At 43.8% G+C, this 19,575-nt stretch overlaps 1 protein-coding gene across 2 annotated transcripts in view; it reads left to right on the forward strand.

Moving 5' to 3' along the window:
- Window positions 1–19,575, forward strand: part of slc7a9 (solute carrier family 7 member 9) — a 109,339-nt gene that overhangs the window by 21,179 nt on the left and 68,585 nt on the right. For both annotated transcript variants that reach the window (XM_068049898.1, XM_068049899.1), the window contains exon 3: window positions 9,805–9,952. In XM_068049898.1, coding sequence (XP_067905999.1) covers window positions 9,805–9,952 — 148 coding nt within the window. The remainder of the gene's footprint in view (window positions 1–9,804; window positions 9,953–19,575) is intronic.

Consider the following 19,575-nt stretch of genomic DNA (forward strand, 5'->3'; position numbering starts at 1 on the left):
GCAATGAAACTCCAGGGTTACTGATTGGGATATAAATTGTCAATAGTCAAGATTAAATTGGATAGATGGCGGCACAATGGCGCAGTGGTTAGCACCGCAGCCTCACAATTCTGGGTACTGCTTGTGTGGAGTTTGCAAGCTCTCCCTGTGACCGCGTGGGTTTTCGCTGGGAGCTCTGGTTTCCTCCCACAGCCAAAGACTTGCAGGTGATAGGTAAATTGGCTGTTGTAAATTGCCCCTAGTGTAGGTAGGTGGTAGGGAATATGGGATTAATGTAGGGTTAGTATGAATGGGTGTTGTTGGTTGGCACAGACTCGGTGGGCCGAAGGGCCTGTTTCAGTGCTGTATCTCTAAATAAAATAAATAAAGAAAGAAAAATGAGTTGTAGGGGTATGGAAACAGGTAGGCAATGAGATTGGAATGATTTTCTCACATAGAAAGTAAATGCCAGTACAAACTAGCTCTGCTGAATGCCTTGTTTCCATGTTGGAACTTCTTTGTACTTCTATGCAAGTTTCATGAGTCTCTTCGTTTTTCTGAATGTGTAAGTTAAGAGGAAAGAAGGATGTCAAGGCCTGAGAGAGGGTGCGGAAGTGATTTACTAGAATAGAGTGAATGGTGCAGCTGAGTTTGTTGTCCTTACAGCACAGAAGATTCAGAGGAGATTTAATAGAGCTGTTCAAAATCATGAAGGGTTTTGATAGAATAAATACAGACAAAGCATTTCCAATAGCAGACGGATCAGTGAACAGAGAAAACAGATTGAAGGAAATAGGCAAAACAACCTGAAGCAACAAGGAAACTTATTTTTATTTTTACGCAGCGAGTTCTTGAGATCTGAAATGCACTGCCTGAAATAGTTGTGGAAGCAGGTTCAAAAGTCACATGCAAAAGGGAACTGGAGAAATATTTGAAGGGAAAAATGTTATAGGGCTGTGGGGAAAGAGCAGGGAGTGGGATCAATCAGATAGGTCTAGCAAAGAGCAGGCACAGGTATGATGGGCTAAATGGCCTCCTTCTGTGCTCTATCTTTCTATGATTCCATTAAAGACTGGATGGACTAATTGTTTCCACCCTAAAATGAAGAAGTGATCTTATAAAGATATACAAATTAATAAAAACAGAAAATTCTGGAAATACTCAGCAGGTCTGGTAGCATCTGTACAGAGAGAAACGGAGATAATCATCCAGGTCTGTGACCTTTCATCAGAACTGATGAAATGTTAGGCAGAATTCTATTGGCCCTGTGGAAGCAATAATGGAGGTGGGGGTGCTGGTAAAATGGTGTGAGGCTGCGTTGGGCTGGCTTCCCGACGTCTTCCCACCGTTGACCAATTTTATTTGATGCGGGCAGTGGGACAGATCAGTGACTGACAGATGAGTACCGGGCAGGTAACTAAGGTCATTAAACAGCCAACTGTCAGGCATTTTCCTTTCTTTTTCTGATTTTACCAAAGGTGTAGGATGCACAGAGGCTGTGAGCTTTGCCTGCTCAAGCAAGGCAAGATCTCAACGGCAGCTGAATTGTGGAGGGAACTGGTAGCCATACTGTAAAACTGTCTGCAGGCTGTTGGTTGAAGAGTGATGCTATCAGGTTTGGAGGCACTGCAGAGGGTGGGGCCAGAGTGAACTGCTTCTAGCGTATAGGTGTCTCCCAGCTTCACAGCAGCCACTGGAGGTAGGACAAGATTCTTGAGAGGCTCATTGCAGAGGAACCTTCATCCGGCTGTGGGGTCAATGCTTTCAGACTTTGACTCCTTCAGTGAGGAGGAGAGTGGCACTGAGATGGGATGCAGCCACATGGATCAGCTGTGCCGTGACCAGGGGAGCTCCAGCGGTCTGAGAAAGCTTTTGGATGTGGACGAGGAGGGCGCATGGGGACAAGAGGGCAGCCTCCTGGTTGCAGAAGGCACTACCCACCTCAAATGGTGCACAGTCAGAGGCTCAGCTAATGTTTAGTTTTTTTTAGTTTTAGAGATACAGCACTGAAACAGGCCCTTCGGCCCACTGAGTCTGTGCCGACCATCAGCCACCCATTTATACTAATCCTACACTAATCCCATATTCCTACCACATCCCCACCTGTCCCTATATACTTCCCTACCACCTACCTATACTAGGGGCAATTTATAATGGCCAATTTACCTACCAACCTGCAAGTCTTTTGGCTTGTGGGAGGAAACCGGAGCACCCGGAGAAAACCCACGCAGACACAGGGAGAACTTGCAAACTCCCAGTACCCAGAATTGAACCCGGGTCGCTGGAGCTGTGAGGCTGTGGTGCTAACCGCTGCGCCACTGTGCACCAATATCTACGAAGACTGTGGCCAGAATTTTTCTGAGGCGGCAGATGTCCCGCTGCTGGAGTCGAAAGAAGGAGGCGACCCCACTTCGTCCGGCAGCGGGACCCAGGGCTGCATTTTGGCTGCTGCCAGGTTTGACATCCTACTAAGGAAAGCAACCCACCTCCAAGAGCTTCCATCCCAATCACAGGACTGGCAGCTCAGCAGCCTCTGCAGCACCACTGTTTTGGTGACCATTGCTGAGGCTGCAGCTGCAAGAAAAGGGCACCTCAATGGTTTAGTGTCCTGAAAGAGGGGTAAGTGGGGTTGGGGGTAGCTGGGACCTGGCAAGCAGGCCCCGACAATTGTCGGGGGGCAGGTGGCCACCAGGTTTCACTGGACACTCTCCCCACATGATGGCAGGCCATCCTGATGTGGGAAAAATGCCTGTGGAGGTGGGAAGTGGCCCTTAATTGGCCAATTAAGTGGCTCAATTAGCCTCCCAGCGGGTGGCCAATCTGCCAGCTTTCCTGCTGCTGGCAAAATAATATGGCAGAGGGAAGACATTGGGCATTCCCCCCCGCCCCCCCCCCCAATGCCTTCCCGTGCCATTTTGCCAGCCTTCCCACCTCCCATCCCATCCCAAAAGGGCTGGTAAAATTTAGCCCTGCGTCTTTCCAGGCAAGTGGTGCTGCAGCTGTGCAGTATTCTGCAATAGGAGTTGATGCAATGGGAAGTCACAGACGCCCAATGCCTGTACCCTTAAAGGTGATATTGGCACTCACCTTTTTCACCTGTGGTTTGTTCCAGGGATTGTCTGGAGATTTATGTGGCATTTCTCAGTCAGTGGCACATTGCTGCATATAGGAGGTCATGGGTGGCATTTATCGTTGGGCTGGCCATTATATCAATTTCACAACCTATCAGGCCAGTCAGACTGAGAGGACAGTTAGCTTCGGGGCCATGACTGGATTTCCCCAGGTGTAGTGAGTCATTGACTAGAATCATCAAGGCTCCCTCAGAGCAGCCAGGCACCTTTTGTGAACAGGAATAGGTTTCACTCCCTCAATATTCAAGTCATCTGAAACCACAGTAAATGGTTCATGCAGGTGTGTGTGAGGTTTCCAGGAAGCTGCCATATCTCCTACATCCTTAAACAGTCCCAATTGTCTTAGCTCTTCAGGCAAGCCAAAATCTTTGTGGTTGGATCCTGGGAAATCACACCTGCTAGAAACACTGACAGATCTTCATACATTTGATGCTGCAGCTGAAACATCTACTGCTTTGCTGATGACACCCAAGGCTCACCATCTGCATGGAGCTGAGCATCGTTGGCATTCTCCTCACTCCTCCAAGAGGAAGTGGCTGCAGCTGTCACTACCTCTGTTACTTCCTGCTGTGCATCTGTGCAGCGCTCACAACATTATACCACCCAATCTACACATGCAACAAAGCCCCACCCATGTGAGTGTATCTGCACTGGTGGAGGGTATGCTAGAATGAAATGACACAGTGTCTTGAGATGGCGTTGCATCCTGTGAGCTTTCCAGTGTAGCAGGAGTCCTCGTCTATTCCTCTTCTGCAACTGTACCTGGTGCAAAGACATGATTTAAGTGAAATAGCTGCTCCTTCACCCAAGCCCTGATCCCTCCCCTTGCTCAGAAGCTTCCAGTGGCATTAAAGGCCCAAACAGGTGCCACAGCCCACACATGGTCTAGGGAATGATGGACAGAACCATCACTTTACTCATTCTTCATCGTTTCCATACCTGCCTCACCCTCAGCAACAGGCTGCCCTGCCATGACCCATCCAATTTTCATGGCTTCCTCCACCATCGGAGTCATCATGGTGATGAAAGGCACTCCACCTCTGGGTCATTGACACTTCCTGGCATTCTGAGCATCCTTTTCCTGCAAGCACAGATATATGCATTATAACTCCTGTCTCATGATGCATCTGTGCTGTACTCTGAGGAACTGTAAATGTGACCCCCCCACTAATGCTGCTGGGATGGCATAGTGAGGCAGCCATTCAGCCATCTCAATGCAGCATTCACCCATCACTGGCCATGGGGCTCAGATGCGTGTGAACTGGGCCCCTCAATGTGGACATTGGTGTCTGGTGTTGCCCCATGCACGCGTTTACCATTTGGCCTCACATTTCATGGCCACCTGTTAGTTCAGGCTGGGCTTCATTTTCCAGCTCTAAATGCCACTCACATTTCCAGACCGCAGCAGGTCATTAAATCTCTTCCTGCACTGGATCCAGGTTCTTGCAACGACCCCTTGGCCTTTTACCATGTCTGCCACCTCCAGCCATGCCTTCTTGATGAGACTTGCTGAAAACAGGACCTGTCTCCTTTCTCTGACTGCTTGCAAAAGCGCCGCCAGGCATGTGTCGCTGAATTGTGGAGTGATCCTTCCCCGTTATGACACCATTGCTCTACTGTTTTGTTTGCTGTTGACCCCCTTCTTCTTGCCTCTGTTTTCTACCTGCCTGACTGCTGCACATGTGCCTTTCAAAATAGCAGCTGTGTGTGAGCTGCTAGGACTAGGACCCGCCATCACCGTTAATTGGCCAGGTCCCCTGCCTGCAGACCCTTAATTGGCTGTTACTGGTAAAATCCTGCAGGAAGTCCCACTGCCCGCCTGCGCATGCCACCCACCCGCATTTCCACCCTCCGCCTGATTGGTAAAATTCATGCTGTTAACTCTGTTTCTCACTCCACAGATGCTGCCAGACCTGGAGAATATTTCCAGCATTTTCTCTTTTTATTTCAGATTTCCATGACTTGCAGTATTTTGCTTTTGTATACAAGATAGTGAAGAGTTTGGAAAAGATTAATCAGGAATATGACTTTATAGTAGACTGTGATAGGGGACACAGATGCAATCAGGTTGGAGGTACTAATGTCAGGAGGTACTTCCTCAGGCAGAGAATAATCAAGATTTTGAATGGACTTGTGGACAAAAGGGTGAAGGTGAAAGTCCTGGAATTATTAAGAAACAATTAGATGGTGCAATGTAGGGAGTGTAAGATTTTTCTGGATAGGTACATTAAGATGGCAGATCTCTCTGCAACAGAAGATGATCGGTTTTGTATCTTTGCCCAGTTTATATTCAATAGCTAAATGTTGCTATCAACATTTAAGTTATAAAATAAGGAGATAAATCTCATCTCCTCTATGTACTTCCTGCCTGTGCTGTATTAACCTTTACTACAACAGTGATAATTTTTGGCATGAAATCAAGCTGGGCCATTAATAGCACTAATTCACACATAGCAATTTGAGTTAATAGCACGCAATGCACAATTGTAGAATTAACAGAAATTTAACAAATAATTAATGGGTGGAATAAACTTTAGTTAAACACTAAATTATATTCCAGTGTTGTACACAAATCTGATGATGGCCCAGTTGAAGTAATGTTAAATAATACTTTGATGAAGCAGTTTTAGTGGCTTCACTAATACCTTAATTATATTGGAAATTCAGTTTGTAATTGTTAGTAAATGTATGGTTAGCATGTAATTGCTGGGTTTGCAGAATTCAATTCTGGTGGAAGTGTGATGAAACTGGAATACTTTGGGACCCACCAGAACCAGGAGATGCAATAACACTAGTGTTAGTCTTGGCTCAGTGATAGCATTGCTGCCCCTGATTCAGGAAGTTGTGGGGCCAAGTTCCACTCAGGGGACTGAATTTTTTCAGGCGAAAGAAATGATGGCCCGGACTGTGATCTAGCATGCGATAGCTTATTTAAATATGCAGGGCAGGCACACCCCCCCCCACCCCACCCCCCCAAATCACGTGGCGGGAGCAGCCTCAGCAGCGCTGTGAACGGCTTCAGCTGCCTCTGTGCAGGCGCTGGTGCCATTTTTAAAAGGCTGCCAGACCTGCCCAGAAGCCACAGAGTTGAATCCCGTACCCACGCCACCCCCCCACCCCCCCACAACTGCACTGTAAGTTAAATTCTGACCTGTTTTCCCGTCCCAATACAATGAAAATAAATGGCCACCCCGTTACTTCCCACCCACCCCCACAAAGCACTTACGTTGAAGTTTTGACCTCTCCCCCAGCAACTGCAGCAAGTTCCGCAGTCACTCCCCTCCCCCTCACTACACTAGAAATGCACAGTTGACTCCTTCCCCCCACTTCACTATAAATTCTAAGTTACCCCCCCCCACTTCCCCACCTTAGTGGCGCCAGCTTTCCCTGGAAAGTGAGGGCGTGTGAGTGTCACCCATCGCACAGAAGATCCAGACAGCTGGTAAGATCACGGGGAATTATAGGTAAATGTATTCATGAGGTTTATTTAGGTATTTAAAGTCAGGTCCCATCGCCGAGCGTGGTGGGGATGCCACAGAGCCTTGCGCTGCTGACAAGTTCTAGCTTGGCAACCCTGGCTTTGGGCTCCGTGGCAGGTCCCTGCCGCTGCGATCTTCTGGCTCCCATCCCCGTCACAGAGCCTGACGTCAGGAGCTCAACAAAATTCAGTCCCCTGTCTGCCTATGCAGGTGGACCTAAAAGATTCAATGGCAATATTTGAAGATAAGCTGGGGAGTTTGCTTGGTGTCCTAATCAACTTTTATCTCACAATTAAAGATATTATCAGATCTCATTATTGTTTGTGGGATCTGGCTCTTGTCAGATTCATAGTTGTATTTGCCTGTATTATAATAGTAATTAAAATACACTTCATTAGCAATGAAGCAGTTTGGAATGCCCTGAGTGGAAAGTGCTATATAAATGCAAGTTTCTTTGTTATTAGCAATCTAGTGGTTTGGAGGTAAAGTCTCTGAGCTTCAAATACCTTGAAGGTAGTAGGTTTGATCCTCAGTCTATGCTGCATTCGGTGATCTCAGCTTGATCAGTACTGGGGGGTTGCTGGTGCTACAATTGGTAATACTATTGGAGTAATAGGAAGGAGAAAATTGGCCAGAATTCTATCTCCTCATTGCCAGACACCAACCCAGAATGGCAATATGTATTTGTGTATCGTGGTTAAAGACAAGCTTGGATTTGGCTGTGACATTCTCCATGGTAAAAAAAAGCCCTGCCAGCAGTTACTGTCATGGCTTGCACAAGAATAACAACAGCATGGGAAAAGTATCAGATAGTGGCCATCAACCATAAAACCAGTGAAGCAGTCAACATCTTCAGGAGAGATGGGAAAGAAGAAAATTGGTGAGAAAAGAAGGTATTAATGGTGAAATATTTGTTTTTATGGGTTGTTGCTTTCTAACAGTAGATGAACTATGGAAGAAAAAGGTGAATGTGAATATAGATATAACATAACCAAATCACAACACTATCCTGGAAAAGGGGACAATATTTAGTTCTAAGGTGATACTGTTTTCATAAAAAAGTTCTAAAATCTCCAAGTTAAGATCTGCAGATAGATTTAGCAATTTTGTCTGCTTGATCATTAGCTGTCACTGTAATTGCTATCATGAATGAATTTTTTCTCACTCCAGGTGGTGATTATGCAAGGATTTTTCATTCAGCTGTGACTAATTCTATATAACATGTCACTGATGCATTGCTAATGGATGCATAACACCAGCAATTGGTCACTCAACATGAATTTTACACAGTCAGATTTCCAGTAATACTATTTACCACCACATTTTCCTTGTTAAAATATGCGCACCCATAGCTTGGCCTTGAAAATTGACAGCCCTTTGTAATTTTGGCAGCGGTATGTCAGTGCTGAAAACTAGGCCGGAATGCAGATCCATCAGATTTTGGAATGACTTTTTAGGGGCAGAGCTTCCACCTGCTTAAAATATTGACATAACAGCAACTGCAGACTCCTTACATCAGAAGTCTTTGCGCCCTCAGCCTTCAATGTGACCTGGTGTAGATACACCACTCAGAATAGGGAACCCTTGGAGATTCAGGCTGCAGTTGCAGCATGGAAAAATGGTAGAATTTAAAAAGAAAAAAAGTAAGGGGCTAAGAGGGCAACGAGTTATTCTTTGGTAGGATTGGGGTCTGGCATCTCCCTCCCTCAGATCAGGCACTCTTCAGCTGGATTTTCTGGCCTCTTCAAAGGGTGGGCAATCTAGATGTGCCCCGAGTGGCACTGGCACCCACCAATGGCAGACATATTAAAGAATTGATATTTGAAAATCCCAGGCGGGCTTATCTTGGCACTTACACCGAAGCGTGATTCGTTGTAGACTTTCAGAGCCAAACCTGTGATTACCTAAATAGGCAAGAACTTTATTCTCTAAATATGCAAGTTGTTTGCATGTCAGAATGTGATTACCCACACAGTCAATAATCATCAAAACATGATTTTCATCCTATCAATTTGAATTTTGAGAGAGATGGCCTGTTATAAGGGTAAAAGCAGAATACTGCAGATGCTGGAAATCTGAAGTAAAAACAGAAAGTGCTGTAAAAACTCAACAGGTCTGGCAGCATCCGTGGAGAGAGAAGCAGAGTTCTGAAGAAGGGTCACTGACCTGAAACATTAACTCTGCTTCTCTCTCCACAGATGCTGCCAGACCTACTGAGTTTTTTCAGCACTTTCTGTTTTTATATACTATAAGGGTAACTTGCTTGAATTGGAACTAAAATTGCAGCTTGGAATGTATGGACATTAAATAAAAAGTTGTGTTTAATGATTATTTCTAGTTTGGAGAAATGCAATTAGTGTCTCCCAGGGGATTGTTGCTTTTACTTTAGGTAAATGATTTTGGCTTGATTATTGAAGGAATATCAAAATTTGCCAGTGGTACAAACTAGGAAGCATGGTTAACTGCGTAAAAGATTCTAGGAGTTCATGGATTGGACAAATAGATGTCAAATGCAATTTACTGCAGAGAAATACAAGTGGACACATTTTGGGGTGAAGCAGAAGGAGAGGAAATATACCTGTTACAACTGAGATGGAAGGAGTGCACTGTTTTTTCTAGTTCCACTTCTCCACAGGTCACAACATATATTTAAATGTTTACCCAGTTACCAATAGGGTCAATCATAGACTCTATTTTTATCCCAGAATAAAATCCACCAACCAGGTTTCTTTAATAAACAACAACATTATCAGTTTATTATAAAACAAAACTTAACCAGGAATGAAGTAAAGCATTAACATACAGATTGAAATATGAAAGTTCTCTTTTCACCTTAGCCCCTCACAGACACACACAGGTTTACAAATAATTAAAATAATAAATAATTAAAACAGCAAAGATATTAGGGTTCAGATTTACAAATTAAAAAATGGGAGGCCAATCTAATAAAATTGTTTTTATATTATCTATGGGATCCTTGATTTTATAACTGGGTTAATAAATACACCACAGGTTTCTTGATTATCTATGGCCATCTCTTGGTGTAATTCTGCAGAACTTCCATCAGAGAGTTTTAAATAGGTCAGGTGTAGTCTATGATAGATTAAATTCTACATGAACTGCAGACAAAGTGGGATAAATGGGCCAAGTGGCCTTTTCTTGTTCCTTATTTCTTGTTAAAGCCTTTTTCTCCTTTTTTTCCCCTGCATGTATAGATTGGCTTGCTCAGTGCTATCAGTCTCATTGTTGGGACAATGATTGGCTCTGGAATCTTCATCTCGCCTAAATCTGTTTTATCCAATACTGGAGCAGTGGGACCTTGTTTGATTGTCTGGGCAGCTTGCGGAGTCCTAGCAACATTAGGTAAGCAACAGATAACATCTCGTCCAATTTGTTTCAGACCACAAGTTTTCTAACCATCTACAAAATAAGGACGAATATTAGCAAGAATAACTATACACTTTGGAATTATAACATTTTTTCTTTTTAATAACTGTCAAAAATAATTGTTATATCTCACAACAGCTCAAGAAAAGTTATAATTAGATTTGGAAAGAATTAATAATCTGTATAATTCAAGGTTTTGCTTCTGCCACAGGTCCATAAAGCATGGAAAAGTGTTTATTTTCTTAGGGCATGAAGTATACTGCTTGACTAAAATTTCCCAGTCATTAAAAATGAACTATCTTATCAACAAAAATCACTATCAGCAATTTTAAAAAGTTCATTTAAAATAAAACTTCTTTGAATTACCAATAAAATCTCAAACAAAAATTTGAAACTTCTTTCACCAACCACAACAGTTCCTCACTCTCAAAGCTAAATCAGTTTAAGAGATAGAGATGCAGTGGCAGACATTTAAGGGGATATTTCAGAATACACAGAATAGATACATTTCAATGAGAAAGAAAAATTCCAAGGATGGGGCCTGCCACCCGTGGTTAACTAAAACAGTTAAAGATAGTATCAAACTTAAATAAAAAGCCTATAATTGCACAAAGATGGGAGGCAGGTCAGAAGATTGGCTAGAATATGAAAAACAGCAAAGAAGGACTAAAAGATTGATAAGAAAGCTAGCTAGAAATATAAAGACAGATAGTAAGAGTTTCTATAGATATTTTAAAAAAAAGTTAACAAAGTGAGCGTTCTTCCTATAAAAAGCGAGTCTGGGGAATTAATAATGGATAATAAGGAGATGGCAGATGAATTGAACAGATATTTTGCATTGGTCTTCACTATTGAGGATACAAGTAACATGCCAGTATTAGTTGCAAGTCAGGAAATGGAAGGGAGGGAGGAACTCAAGAAAATTACAATCACCAGGGAAGTGGTACTGAACAAATTATTGGAGCTGTGGGCTGACAAGTCCCCGGGTCCTGATGAACTTCATCCTAGGGTGTTAAAAGAAGTGAGATAGTTGATGCTTTAGTTTTAATTTTCCCAAATTCACGAGATTCAGGGAAGGTTCCTTTAGAATGGAAAATGGTGAATGTAACTCCTTTATTCAAAAAGGGAGGCAGACAGAAAGCAGGAAACTACAGGCCAGTTAGCTTAACATCTGTCTTAGGGAAAATGTTAGAAACTATTATTAAAGATGTTATAGCAGGACATTTAGAAAAATTCAAGGTATTAAGGCAGAATCAACATGGTTTTGTGAAAGGGAAATCATGTTTAACCAATTTATTGGAGTTCTTTGAGGGAGTTACATGTACTGTGGATAAGGGGGAACCGGTGGATGTATTGTATTTGATTTCCAGAAGGCATTTGATAAAGTGCCACATCAAAGCTTATTGCAGAAAATAAATGCTCATGGTGTAGGGGGTAAGACATTGGCATGGATAGAAGATTGGTTCGCCAACAGGAAACAGAGAGTAGGCATAAATCGGTCATTTTCTGGTTGGCAAAATGTAACGAGTGGTGTGCCACAGGAATCTGTGCTGGGGCCTCAACTTTTTACAATTTATATAAATGACTTAGATGAAGGGAGCAATGGTGTAGTTTCTAAATTTGCTGATGACACAATGATAGGTCGGAAAGTAACTTGTGAAGAGGACATAAGGAGCCGACAAAGGGTTATAGATAGGTTAAGTGAGTGGGCAAAGGCCTGGCAAATGGAGTATAATGTGGGAAAGTATGAAATTGTCCACTTTGGCAAGAAGAATAAAAAAGAAGCATATTATCTAAATGGTGAGAGATTGCAGAGCTCTGAGATACAGAGGGATCTGGGTGTCCTAGTGCATGAATCGCAAAAGGTTAGTTTTCAGGTGCAGCACGTAATTAGGAAAGCTAATAGAATGTTATTGTTTATCATGAGGGGAATTGAATACAAAAGTAGGGAGCTCCTTCCCAAAATCCACAAACAGGACTGTCCCGGCAAACCCATTGTGTCAGCCTGCTCCTGCCCCACTGAACTTATTTCTTCCTATCTTTTCTCCGCTGGTCCAGTCCCTTCCCACCTACATCCGTGACTCTTCTGACGCCCTACGTCATTTTGACAATTTCCAGTTTCCTGGTCCCAACCGCCTCCTCTTCACTATGGACGTCCAATAATTCAACTCCACGCATTTCCTTCAAGTAAAAGGTGTCGCTATGGGTACCCGCATAGGTCCTAGTTATGCCTGTCTTTTTGTGGGATATGTCGAGCATTCTTTGTTCCAGTCCTACTCAGGCCCCCTCCCCCAACTCTTTTTCCGGTACATTGATGACTGTATCGGTGCCGTTTCCTGCTCTCGCCCCGAACTGGAAAACTTTATCAACTTTGCTTCCAATTTCCACCCTTCTCTCACCTTTACATGGCCCATCTCTGACACTTCCCTTCCCTTCCTCAACTTCTTGGTCCTTGATCTTTATGTCGTCATTGTCGACAGGAATAGTGCCGTAAGACTGGAGGATAGCAAATGTTGTCCCCTTGTTCAAGAAGGGGAGTAGAGACAGCCCTGGTAATTATAGACATGTGAGCCTTACTTCGGTTGTGGGTAAAATGTTGGAAAAGGTTATAAGAGATAGGATTTATAATCATCTTGAAAAGAATAAGTTCATTAGCGATAGTCAGCACGGTTTTGTGAAGAGTAGGTCGTGCCTCACAAACCTTATTGAGTTTTTTGAGAAGGTGACCAAACAGGTGGATGAGGGTAAAGCCGTGGATGTGGTGTATATGGATTTCAGTAAGGCGTTTGATAAGGTTCCCCACGGTAGGCTATTGCAGAAAATACGGAAGTATGGGATTGAAGGTGATTTAGTGCTTTGGATCAGAAATTGGCTAGCTGAAAGAAGACAGAGGGTGGTGGTTGATGGCAAATGTTCATCCTGGAGTTTAGTTACTAGTGATGTACCGCAAGGATCTGTTTTGGGGCCACTGCTGTTTGTCATTTTTATAAATGACCTGGATGAGGGTGTAGAAGGGTGGGTTAGTAAATTTGCGGATGACACGAAGGTCGGTGGAGTTGTGGATAGTGCCGAAGGATGTTATAGGTTACAGAGGGACATAGATAGGCTGCAGAGCTGGGCTGAGAGATGGCAAATGGAGTTTAATGCGGAAATGTGTGAGGTGATTCACTTTGGAAGGAGTAACAGGAATGCAGAGTACTGGGCTAATGGGAAGATTCTTGGTAGTGTAGATGAGCAGAGAGATCTTGGTGTCCAGGTACATAAATCCCTGAAAGTTGCCACCCAGGTTAATAGGGCTGTTAAGAAGGCATATGGTGTGTTAGCTTTTATTAGTAGGGGGATCGAGTTTCGAAGCCACGAGGTCATGCTGCAGCTGTACAAAACTCTGGTGCGGCCGCACCTGGAGTATTGCGTGCAGTTCTGGTCACCGCATTATAGGAAGGATGTGGAAGCTTTGGAAAGGGTGCAGAGGAGATTTACTAGGATGTTGCCTGGTATGGAGGGAAGGTCTTATGAGGAAAGGCTGAGGGACTTGAGGTTGTTTTCGTTAGAGAGAAGGAGGAGGAGAGGTGACTTAATAGAGACATATAAGATAATCAGAGGGTTAGATAGGGTGGATAGTGAGTCTTTTTCCTCGGATGGTGATGGCAAACACGAAGGGACATAGCTTTAAGTTGAGGGGTGATAGATATAGGACAGATGTCAGAGGTAGTTTCTTTACTCAGAGAGTAGTAGGGGCGTGGAACGCCCTGCCTGCAACAGTAGTAGACTCGCCAACTTTAAGGGCATTTAAGTGGTCATTGGATAGACATATGGATGAAAATGGAATAGTTTAGGTCAGATGGTTTCACAGGTTGGCGCAACATCGAGGGCCGAAGGGCCTGTACTGCGCTGTAATGTTCTATGTTCTATGTTCTATGTTCTCTGTCTCCATCTCTGGGGATAGGTTGTCTACTAATATCCATTATAAGCCCACCGACTCGGCTACACTTCTTCACACCTTACCTCCTGTAAGGACTCCATTCCATTCTCCCAGTTTCTCTGTCTCCGAGCATCTGCTCTGATGATGCTACCTTCCATGACGGTGCTTCTGATATGACCTCCTTTTTCCTCAACCGAGGATTTTCCCTCCACTGTTGTCGACAGGGCCCTCAACCGTGTCCAGCCCATTTCCCGCACCTCTGCCCTCAACCCTTCCCCTCCCTCCCAGAACCGTGACAGGGTTCCCCTTGTCCTCACTTTCCACACCATCTGCCTCCATATCCAAAGGATCATCCTCCGCCATTTCCGCCACCTCCAGCGTGATGGGCAGGCTGTCTTACTTGGAAAGATTGGACAGGCTAGGCTTGTAACTTCTGGAATTTAGAAGACTAAGAGGTGACTTGATTGAAGCATATATGATCCTAAGGGGTCTTGACAGGGTGGATGTGGAAAGGATGTTTCCCCTTGTGGGAGAATCTAGAACTAGGGGTCAATGTTTAAAAATAAGGGGTTGCCCATTTAATACAGAAATGAGGAGAAATTTTTTCTCTCAGAGGGTCTTGAGTCTTTGGAATTCTCTTCCTCAAAAGGCAGTGGAAGCAGAGTCTTTAAATATTTTTAAGGCAGAGGTAGATAGATTCTTGATAAGCAAGGGGGTGGAAGGTCATTGGGGTAGGTGGAAATGTGGCGTAATCAGTTTAAGCATGAACTTAATGAATGACGGAGCAAGCTCAAGGGTTTGAGTGGCCTCTACTCCTGCTCCTAATTCGTTTTATATAGAATTGTACAAAAAACACACAAAAATCGTAAAAGAATTCAGAAAAGAACATACGTTTATCCAGGCTATCTTCTAATTAGTTCAAAATTCACCTTGCATGAACCAATGCAACACCTGCTGTTGTTCATACACAACCCCATTTCTTAGCTTCAAATCTTTTCCCACAGGAGTTTGCTTCCCTATTCAGTGTATATAATATTTTACAAAAGCCAAACTGAGAACTCCAACCTAATGCAACACACCATCATCAATGGAATTATATTTAATGTTTGGTATTGATGAATTTTGGCATTATACTTTACCAAGGAAACAGTAGGTCCAGCTGAAATTTAATTAACTTGAAACAGCTCTATATGCTGTGCACGATTTCCAAGTCAATAATATGGGAATTCAACCTGTTTCCAAGCCTTTGTTACTGTAGGAGCTTTGCAAGAGCAACCTAAATTGATTTCCCTCTTTCTACAGGAGAGGCTTGTACTTTCTGCCCGGTAACTCCCGGATGAACTAACAGTGATCTGCAACTTTAAAAAATAATTCTCAGTTAAGAGAAAATTCCTATGTAATCATTGTCTAGGTGTGCAGCCCTTCACTGCTGCTTTAGCAATTAACTAGTCAGTGTAGCGCCGAAGCACTACAGACATATATGCTGTTAAGACCGAGTCGGGAGGAGGGCACTGTTAATTCAGTCCCACTTCTCCACAGGTCACAACATATACTTAAATTTTCCCACTTACCTAAAAAGTCAATCAGATACACTATTTTACCCCAGAATAAAACACACCAACCAGGTTTCTTTAATAAACAACAAAATTATCAGTTTATTGTAAGCCAAGTTTTAACTACTAATGAAGTAAAACATTTACACAAATGGAAATATTAAAGCCCCTTGTTTACTCTAGCGCGCACACACACACACACACACACACACACACACACACACACACACACACACACACACACACACACACACACACACACACACACACACACACACACACACACACACACACACACACACACACACACACACACACACACACACACACACACTTACTTCACCGGGGAAATAAAAGGATTTTTGTTTCTAGCTGTTACAAAGAAATAGAAGGAATAAAAAATACTCACAGGCTGAAAAGAAGGTATGGAAAGATGTCTTTTGTTTCAGTGAGGTGTCCCAAAGGTGTCGACGGCTGTGAATGGGATTTTCCCAGAACAGTTCTTTCCAGGCAAGGTTGATGATCAGTTTGGGTAGGCTTTCCAACAGATACAGCAACTGAAGACTCCACATAGTTTTTACAGCAGGAAATGCAGCAACAAGATTTTAGTTCCACACATTTGACATACCAGTACTTTAAACGTGCAGGCTTTCTTCAAATACAGGAGGAAATAGGAATCTCCTGATGCAGGATTTCTTTTCAAGAGAAAGAGGTGAGCTGTCTTCTCCTGGCAGGTCAGGAAGCAATCAGGCTTTTTTAACAGTTCAAATTGAAACTAAATCTTTTCCAGAAGTCAAGTCTCATGATTTCTATAAATCTTGGCCTGTCACTCCTTTGTAAACATTTCTCCAATTCAAAACAACCCCTGCTGGGTTTTTATATGATAACAGGTGCCTTCCAGTAAGACTTGTTTACTAGCCAAAACCAGGAACCTCTTGTAGCTTCTTTTAAAAAAAAACACAAAGTTCAGCAATCTCTTTAAAATTCCAGATGATTCAGTGTCCAGAATTCAAATATAAGTTCTTGAAACATATTTTACAAAAGAAATAGAAGCAATTTTTTTAACAATGCAAATAAAATTCACGCATTCTACCATTCTCATTTGAATGAATGTGGAGATCTCAATTCATCAGAGATTGTGTAGGTTCACACAGGAACTTAGAGCAGACAGTTTGATGGCTAATAAGTGAAATTGGTTTGGCCAATATCAACCCAATTCTCTGCAAATTTAAAATAATTAGCACTGACTGAGTTATTGGGGTGAATTTTACAGGCACTCCAATGTAGGGGGTCGTGGTGCGGGGGCAGAAAATGTCTCTGGGAGAGGCCCACCATGGGCCTCAACACTGGGAAAGCAGGCTTGATATTGCCAGCAGCAGCAAGGCCACGTGGCGGCCCCCCCACCACCCCGCTGCTTGCAACGGGAGCCCCAACTCAATATTTAAATTATTTATTTAAATAAATGAATTAATTACTTACCCGCACCCACCGTCTGTCCCGGAGTGATATTGGAGCCAGTGGCCGGCACTCCTGTGCCTTCGGAACCCCATCTGGGGATCCGAGGTGGAACACTGGTGGGGAGGGGGAGCAGATAAGTTTTTCAATGTGGGAGGGGGGAGTGGGGTCAGACTCATCTGATTCGTGTAGAGGGTGGTGGGAAGGGGTAAAGTGCACAGATTATGTACTTTATGAGGAGGGGGAGGTCAGGTGCACAAGGTTTGTGGGGGGTGGGGGAGAGGGCAAGGAATGAATTCTGTGATTATTGGGAAAGGGGTGGGAGAGGGGTTAGAAACATTTATTTAATTTTCTCAAAAGACTTTTACATCACTATAACTTTAAATATTAAAATTAAGTGGAACGCCTCGAAGCCCTTTAAAAATGGCGTCAGCGCCTACGTAAAGGCTGCTGACGCCATGACTGGGTCCGGACCACCTGCCCCCTCCATGTCATCGGGGGGGGGCAGCCCACCCTGGTGTTTGATACCGTGGCGGCTCTGCAACATGCGGTCTGCACGGGCGGACCGCCATAGTTTACATCTGTTGTCGATTTTGGCGGTGCACACGTAAAATGCAGCTCATTGTCTTTTGAGGTTAGACAGGATGAGCTGTTTAGGAAAATTAAAAGAAGGGTGTGATAAATGAGGTATGGAAGGTTATTTAATTTGAAGCTAGGCTGAAAGTCATTTGCAGGGTGATCTAGGTCAAGGTCGGCATTATAGAAAACATGTTCTGTTTTGCACGTACAAATGCAGATAAAATCATAAAATCTTATGGAACAGAAAGCAGCTCAGTCCATACTGCCTGTGTCAGTTTTTAGAAAAGTACCACCCACATTAGTTCCAGTCCCGTGATCTTTCCATATAGCCCCTTAAATTTTTTAAAATTTCATTCAAGGTATGTGGCCATTGCTGTCAAGACCAGCATTTATTGTCCATTTATAGATCTTCATGAAAAGGTGGTGGTGAGCTGCCTTCTTAAACTGCTGCAGTCTGTGTGATGTAGGTACTCCCACAAGTGCTGTTGGACAAGCAGTTCCAGTATTTTAACTTAGCAACAATGAAGGAACAGCGATACATTTCCAAGTCAGGAGTGTGTGACATGGAGGGAAACTTGCAGATGGTGGTCGTGCTCATGAGCTTATTGCCCTTGTCCTTTTAGGCGGTAGAGGTCGCGGATTTGGGAGGTGCTGTAAAAGAGGCCTTGGCAAGCTGCTGCAGTACATCTTTTAACAGTACACACTGCTGCCACGGTGCACTGGTGGTGGAGCGAGTGAATGTTTAAGGTGGTGGATAGGGTGGTAATCAAGCGATTTGGTTTGCCCTGATGATGTCGAGCTTCTTGAGCGCTGTTGGAGCTGCACTCATCCAGGCAAGTGGACAGCATTGCATTACACTCCTGACTTGTACCTGGTAGATGGTGGAAAAGCTTTGCGAAGTCAGGAGGCGAGTTACTTGCCACAGAATTCCCAGCCTCTCACCTGCTCTTGTAGCCACAATATTTACATGGCTGGTCCAGTTAAGCTTCTGGTCAATTATTACGCCCAGGATGTTGATGGTGGGGTATTCAGTGAAGGTAATGCCGTTGAATGTTATGGGAGATGGTTAGACTCTCTGTTATTGGAGATGGTCATTGCCTGGAACTTGTAAGGCGCTATTGTTACTTGCCATGTATTAGCCCAAGCCTGAATGTTATCCAGGTCTTCCAGACTACTTCATTATCTGAGGAGTTGCAAATGGAACTGAACACTATGCAATCATCAACAAACATCCCCTTTTCTGGACCTTATGATGGAGGGAAGGTCATTGATGAAGCAGCTGAAGATGGTTGAACCAAGGTGAGGAACTCCTGCAATGATGTCCTGGGGCTGAGATGATTGGCCTCCATCAACCACAATCATCTTGCTTTATTTTAGGTATGATTCCCCCAACTCTCTCATCCCAATTCCCATTGACTTCAGTTTTGCTAGGGCTCCCTGATGCCACACTCAATCAAATGCTGCCTTGCTGTCAAGGGCAGTCACTCTGATCTCACCTCTGAAATTCATCTCTCTTGTCCATTTTTACTCTGGAGCTGAGTAGTGCTGGCATAACCCAAACTGAGCATTGGTAAGCTGGTTATTGATGAGAAAGTGACGCTTGATAGTAATGCTAATGACACCTACCATCACTTTGCTGATCTTTGAGAGTAGACTAATGGAGTGGCAAGTAACCAGGCTGGATTTGTTGGATTTGTTATGCTTTTTATGGACAGGACATACCTGAACAACCTTCCACTTTGTCAGGTAGATGCCAGTTTTGTAGCTGTACGGGAACAGCTTGGCTAGAGGCACAACTAATTCTGGAGCTTAAGTCTTCAGCATTAAAACCGGAATGTTCTTGGGCCCCAGAGCCTTTTCTTTATCCAGTGTGCTCAACTGTTTCTTGATATCACGTGGAGTGAACTGAATTGGCTGAACACTGGCATCTGTGATGCTGGGGACTTCAGGAGGAGACTGAGATCAATCATCCACGATAATCTTCTGGCTGAAGATGGTTGTTAATGTGTCAGCCTTGTCTTTTGCACTCACATGCAGGGCTCTGGATCATCAAGGATGGGGATGTTCATGGAGCCTTTTCCTCCCATTAG

The sequence above is a fragment of the Heterodontus francisci genome, chromosome 17, assembly GCF_036365525.1.
Source record: "Heterodontus francisci isolate sHetFra1 chromosome 17, sHetFra1.hap1, whole genome shotgun sequence".
Classification (NCBI taxonomy): domain Eukaryota; kingdom Metazoa; phylum Chordata; class Chondrichthyes; order Heterodontiformes; family Heterodontidae; genus Heterodontus; species Heterodontus francisci.